This window comes from Sceloporus undulatus, unplaced genomic scaffold (genome assembly GCF_019175285.1).
Source record: "Sceloporus undulatus isolate JIND9_A2432 ecotype Alabama unplaced genomic scaffold, SceUnd_v1.1 scaffold_15, whole genome shotgun sequence".
In the NCBI taxonomy this organism is placed as follows: domain Eukaryota; kingdom Metazoa; phylum Chordata; class Lepidosauria; order Squamata; family Phrynosomatidae; genus Sceloporus; species Sceloporus undulatus.
In genome coordinates this window covers 2,442,575-2,449,200 of record NW_024802937.1, presented here as the reverse complement: position 1 = coordinate 2,449,200, position 6,626 = coordinate 2,442,575, and the positions used below count along the sequence as shown (strand labels likewise).

At 39.8% G+C, this 6,626-nt stretch overlaps 1 protein-coding gene across 2 annotated transcripts in view; it reads left to right on the top strand.

Moving 5' to 3' along the window:
* The window catches only part of LOC121917327 (structural maintenance of chromosomes flexible hinge domain-containing protein 1-like), a 138,814-nt gene that overhangs the window by 10,160 nt on the left and 122,028 nt on the right, over positions 1-6,626 (top strand). For both annotated transcript variants that reach the window (XM_042443215.1, XM_042443216.1), the window contains exon 2: positions 5,066-5,141. In XM_042443215.1, the coding sequence (XP_042299149.1) occupies positions 5,066-5,141 (76 nt within the window). The remainder of the gene's footprint in view (positions 1-5,065; positions 5,142-6,626) is intronic.

Below are 6,626 nucleotides of genomic sequence, written 5' to 3'. Positions count from 1 at the left end.
CCCCCCCCCCATTTCTCCCGGTTTGGAGGTTGACAGTTATGGCAACCCTATTCAGGAGAGACAATGCGAATGGAGAAAGAGGAATGAAGGAGACATGGGAACAAAAGAGGGGCAGGCAGCCGTGCAAGTCATGGGAAATGGAGCTTCATATTAAATTATACTCCAGTATGCCTATAAACTGAGAGTACCCCTTATCTTGAACCATAAGTGTTGCAAAGTCAATGCCTCTCATTACCCAGTGTCTTGTTTACCTCAATGAGGCAGCTAAATCTGTTGCAGATGCATCGCCTGTACTGTAATTAATCCTGAGCCAATGCTCTTGATAGATTGAGAGAACTAAGGTAGGAATGTGGATACTGCAAATTGCAAGAATGGGATATCTGAAAAGGACTTGGGACTGTCATCTAGCTTGTAATCCAATGATGCGGAGGTGGAATATGTATCAAGAGGCTGCATGGACTCCTCCCTGTGACAATAAGACATAATAGGGAAGAGCAGTTAATGTTTGTGTGAAAGCATCAAGTTAAAAATTCTGTTCCTCAAAGCTGTGCCACTGTGTTTTTGGAGGAGGGTGGTGACTGTGCAGCTGGGAACTTGGAGCCACAGAGAGGTCCCTTGTGGAACCTGCCCACCAAAGAATTGTCAAGAATTGTCCACTCTCTTTGGGTCAGTAAATCAGTCTTTTGTATTTTAACAGCAATGCAATAACCAAAGAAGTTAACAGTATGACTTCTACAGATAGAACTACCATTACCCTCAGATAGTACATATACAGAGTTTGCAATGTGTCTTCCCATATATTTGTTGGGTTTCCTTCCATTTGGTCACAAACTAAAACATTTCCACAGCCAGTGTTAGTAATTTCCCTCTTTTTCCCCACACATCTTTCCCAAGCCCTTTCAAGCTGCCCACATAGCTGGCCTTGGTGGATCCTGGTACTATCAGTCTCCTCCACACATCTGTTCATTATCTAGCTAAGCAATTATTTTACTTTGAACCGGCACCAAAAATCCCATCAACTTTACCAACAAACCCCACTTCCATTCTTACACAGTTCTGTAGGGCAGTAACAAAAACAGTATATAAAACAGCAACTAAAAATAAATCAACAAACACACCAACTTTTTCATGGGAGTTCTGACAGCTGATTATGATGATGATATTTATTTATATTCTGCTTTTTCCCCAAAATTGGGAGTCAAAGTGGCTTACAATTTAAAAGCACAATTCAGTTAAAAACAAACAAAAGTGAGCATTCCAATAGAATTATTGTATATGCTCATGTATAAGACTAGAAATTTAGGTTAAAAAATTTACCCCCAAAACCTGAGTTAACTTATTTATGGGTCAGTGTAAGTACTTTAAATCATGTATTACACACACACACACACACATCTTCTGGTGAAAGGCAAGAGCCCTGGAAGCACTTGAGCCCCTTCTACATCCATCTAACCCTTTGTATGAGTACAAATAGTTATGCCTGCTGGAACTGTGTAAAGTATTTGGTATTCTTCTTTGCTTAACCTTTTACATCCTTCATTACATCCCCCTAGGTTTTACCCTCAACTTATCCATGGGTCATATCAAATCCGTAATTTTGGCCCCAAAACCTGCCCTCGATTTATATATGAGGTCAGCTTAAAGTCAAGTATATATGCTAAACTATCAAGAGTATTAAAACATTACACATTAAAATAATAAAATGCAATTTTAAATAGATATAAGATAATTAAAGTTAATTAAAACACTACAATACCCCCAGCCCATTCTTTAAAGACTTTCTGTTTTAAAAGCCTGTCTGAATAAAAATGTCTTAGCTTGACAGTTAAGAATGAAGATAGGAAGATTAGAGATGTGATGCTGGAGAAGAGTGCTGAGGATTCCATGGACAGCCAAAAACACGAACAAATGCTTCTTAGAGCAGATCAAGCCTGAGCTATCCCTGGAAGCCAAGATGAGAAAAGTTAGGCTGGCGTACTTTGGACACATCATGAGAAGGCATCAATCACTGGGAAAAACAATAATGCTAGGAAAAATAGAAGGATGTAGAAAGAAAGGAAAGCCACATGCTAGATGGATGGACTCTACTAAAGATATCATGAGTATGAGTTTGCAGGAGTTGGGCAGAGCATTGGAGAACAAGGGGTCTTGGAGATGTCTCATCAATAGGGTCGCCATGGGTGAAGATTGATGTGAACAAGGAGGGGGCCACTCTGGTTTCCCTGGGAAGAGAGAGCCACCGATCATGCTTGTAGTTGTGGGACTGAGAGAAGGTCCTCCCTGGATGAATGGACACAGTTGATGTATGAGCTTTAAATGTGAAAAAGCTTTCCTGGTCACTGAGAAAACCTGGGTCTCCAGGTTCAGAGCTGAGTCCAGGAGTACATCCAAACTGCAGAGTTTAACTCCATCTAACACAGACTGAATCCCTATTCCCTGATCTACCATCTGACTGACAAGGAGCACCTCTGTCTTGTCTGAATTAAGTTTCAATTTGTTTGCCCTCATCTAGTCCGTTATTGATGGCAGTCATGTGATGACCATCACATTTCTCTGGTTCCCACACTACATGCCAATACTCATTCATAGGGTTATCTGCTCTACTTGGCTTTAGGCAGCATCCTTCCTCCTGCCTTTGTTCCCCAGTGACCATAATTAAAACTGAACTTGCCACCTCATTGCCATACCCACAAGGTTTTGAATTTCAGTTGATATTCACAAATACAACTGTCTTATATAGGTATGTTTCTGAATTCTCTACTCTAAACATGCATCTGAGGAAGAAGACTCAAGTCTACAAAAGCTCATGCTACTAGCTCCTTTCTTTTAGTTAGTCTCAAAGGTGCTACAAGATCCCTTTTTATTACAGATGATAGACACTGGTTTGGGACCCAGAACAGTCTCCTTGGATTGTGGTGGAAAGGAGTAGTAGAGTTGGTGTCATCCACACATTGATGGCACCGAATTCCAAAACTCTGGACAAATTTCTTCCAACGTTTTTATGTATATGTTTAATAGCACCAGGAACAAAACAGAACCCTGAGGGACCCGATATGTCAATGGGTAGGGGGTTGGACAGGAGTCCCCCAACTCCACCTTCTGGCAGGAATAGAGCCAGTGTAAACCTGTAGCTCCAAGTCCCATCCCAGCAAGATGGCCCAGAAGGATACCATGGTCAGTGGTATTGAAAACCACAGAGAAGTCCAGAAATAACATGGACACACTCCGCCATCTAGTTCTCTGCCTAGATCATCCACCAAGGTGACTAAGACTGTCTCTGTTCTCATCCTGAAACTAGTCCTGAAACTAGGTTGAAATGGATGTATGTAACCTGTTTTCATCCAGAAACCTCTGGAATTGGACAGCCACCACACATTCCAGTAACCTGCCCAAAAATGGTAGGTTGGACACTGCCTGTTAATTTAATTGTCCAATATAGAGGGAGTTGGGGATGGCTTCTTCAACAAAGGCTTCACAACTGTCTCTTTAGGCAAGTTGGAACATTGCCTTTTTGCACTGCCTTCCCCTTTCACCTACTGAGCCAGTCCTCCTCTAGCCTGTTTGATAAGTCCTGAACAACAAGGGTCTAACACATAGATGGTGGCTCTAACCTCTCCAAGGATCCTGTGTACATCATCAGGCTGCACAAAATGAAAAGTATCCAATAATAGTGGACAGACAAGTGCCAAGGTTATGTCCACTGGAAATGTATCAACTACAATATCCAAGTCGGAGCAGATCTGAGTGATTTTGTCTGCAAAGTGCTGTGCAAATTCTTCACAGCGAGCTGTTTAGTGGTTGGCATTTTCTACTAGAGGTTTTTTGTGTAATAGTCCTCTGACCACTTCAAACAGCTCTGCTGGATGGTTCCCTACAGATGGTGGTGTTTTGGTGGTAGCAAAATAATCAATTTTTGCTGCCCATACTGCCATGAAGTAGACCTTCAAATAGGCTGTAGCCAATGTTCGTTCAGATTCACTTCAAGTCTTCTGCCAAATCATGTGACATGGGCCAGAAAACAGATTAAAATGAAGGGAGGGAAAATTGATGGGCCTGGTCAATTTGATGTTATGTATCTAAATTTCTAGTCAGGATAGATTTATTATAATTACTAATATATTTATATTTATTTGTATCTCACTCTTTTCCCAGAACTTGGATCTAGAGTGGTTCACAATATTAAAAGAACAATGCAATTAAATGGTGGGAAATATTGAAATGGGTGCATTACTTACTTTTAAGTCAAACCTAAAACATTTTACTATTTTATCAACATAAAGTTCACAACTTAATTAGCACATAAAATTGTACCATTTGATTCATTAAATTAAAAAAGTCAAAACTTTGTTTTGTAAAAGAATAATTGTGAAAAAGCAGTAAAGGAAAAATATGTGTGAAAGTCATCATTCCAGATAGATAATATAATTATTTCCCTTTACCTTTCCTCCCTTCAAAATGGGAGGATGACTTTCCTCCCCATATGACTAATCAAAACAATATATTTTTGGAGGCTCTAGTGGTATAGGGACCATTACTCCTTGAGCATGTGCATAGGAGTTAAGGATACAGCACCTGCCCAAATTCTACGGTACCTTTAAAAGTTTCTTAGACAGAATTTGGCTTTTCTGTAGAATTTTTATGTATATAGATGACAACAACTAAAAACAACAAGAGTTGCTGGTAAGTAAGTGTAATTATTTTATGGAATTTATTTCCACAGGATGTGCTAATGGTCATTAACTTAGGTTAATTCAAAGGGAAATTAGAGAAATTAATGTATGAAAGATATTTCAGTAGCTATTGGTTATGACAAAGACTCCAGAGTCAGGGATAATATGCTCCTGGATGATAATTGGTAGGGTCAGTAGTGAAGGAGTCCTTTTTCTTTTGTGACCCACTTGATGGATTCAATGTGGTTTACTCCTCCGGGAAACCAGATTCTAGACCTGGTAAACTTTTCGACTGAGCCAAAAAGACATTTCTTAAAGTTTTAAAATGCTTTTACTTTAATCTGTACGTCCTCCTTTCCTCTTTGTGTCATTTAATATTTAACATGTCCTTCTAGGTGTTTGGCATTTCTTCTGAAGAAACTTTTGTTATCACAACAACTAACAGAAAAGAGATCACAGTTGAAAACTTTGGTAAGTACCTATGTTCCTCCAACAAATCAGATGTACACTGAAGTGGCATGTAATGAAAGACGAAAATTCATTAGTTCCTTCATCTTTTCCAATTCTTTGCCCTTGAGGTGTCACAGGATTCTCCCATTCTTACCAGAGATGTTTGCAACATATCAGGGTATCCTGAATGGAACAAAGGACAGTGGAAGACAATATGTAAACACTTTGCTGGAGTATAAAAAGTTATGTCTTTATTAGGTTGCAGCAGCCAAGACTTGGATTAGTATGGGGCAGCAGACCCAGGCTTCACTTAATGAAAACTCTTGCTCTGTCTTGAGCCTAGTTGCCATGAATAATGGACTATGGACTATGTAATGACAGAAATTAGAATACTGCATGGATGTAAGCCAGTGCATAATTTTCTTCACATTTGCAAGTGTGGCAGGTCTTACATCTCTGCCAGCTGCCGTCACAGAGTTGCCCATCACTTTGCTGACCTGTCATTTAGAGATTATTGATCTTTACCAGATGCATCACCAGCAAGTCTGACCATCAGAATGATGGAAAAGTGAATCACAGAGTCCCAAGACCAGCTTTACGGGGAGCAGCAAAGATAATCATACCAGCAGACCCATTAAACACAGCAATAAACCTAACAAGATAAAGAAACTGATGTGTCTCTCAGTGTCCAGTAAAGTTACAGAGATCATGCACAATTCCTCCATAATTCTGCAGGCTTGAAAAGAGGTTTAGGGATTTGGGAAAGCTTTTTTTTCAAAGCAATAGTTGTAAACACTGGTCACAAATTTAGTGCCAATCCCTGGGTCATTGGAAAACATCATTTGCTAATCCCCCACATCAGATAGCCTGAGAAGCATGGTGGAGAAGATACAACAGAAGTAAGCACTCTTTGCATTGTAATTCATTCCAAAGGTCTTTTGAAAAGGGGTCAAGATTGCAGTTTATATCTGTACCAAAGCACAGAATCTTCCTGTACTGAGCTAGAGCATCTAGAGTGGAATGTTATTGCTGAAAAGCAGCATTTACAGACTAATAAACCAAAATGAACTTGCATTGAGTAACCTCTCCTTCTCATAATGTTTAAAGACCCTGGGCAGTGCCTGGTTGTCATGGAAAGGCAAGACACTATTGTTTTAAAAAACATATTTAGAAATGGTGATTGCTTCCAGAACGTAACAAATTCAGGAAGACTCAGGACTAGCCCAGTGAGCAGGCCAGCACAAGTAGACTCTAAAATCAGTGGTGCCAGATGTGTCTACTATGTCCTAGTAATCAGAGCTCTCATCTAGGCTTTCTGACCAGAAGACCATGTTGTTGAAGTCTTTTACAAGTTTGAGCCATTCCTAAAGGTCTGTTTTTATACCTCATTTGATCTGCATCAGAGCTCTCATCTAGGCTTTCTGACCAGAAGACCATGTTGTTGAAGTCTTTTACAAGTTTGAGCCATTCCTAAAGGTCTGTTTTTATACCTCATTTGATCTGCAT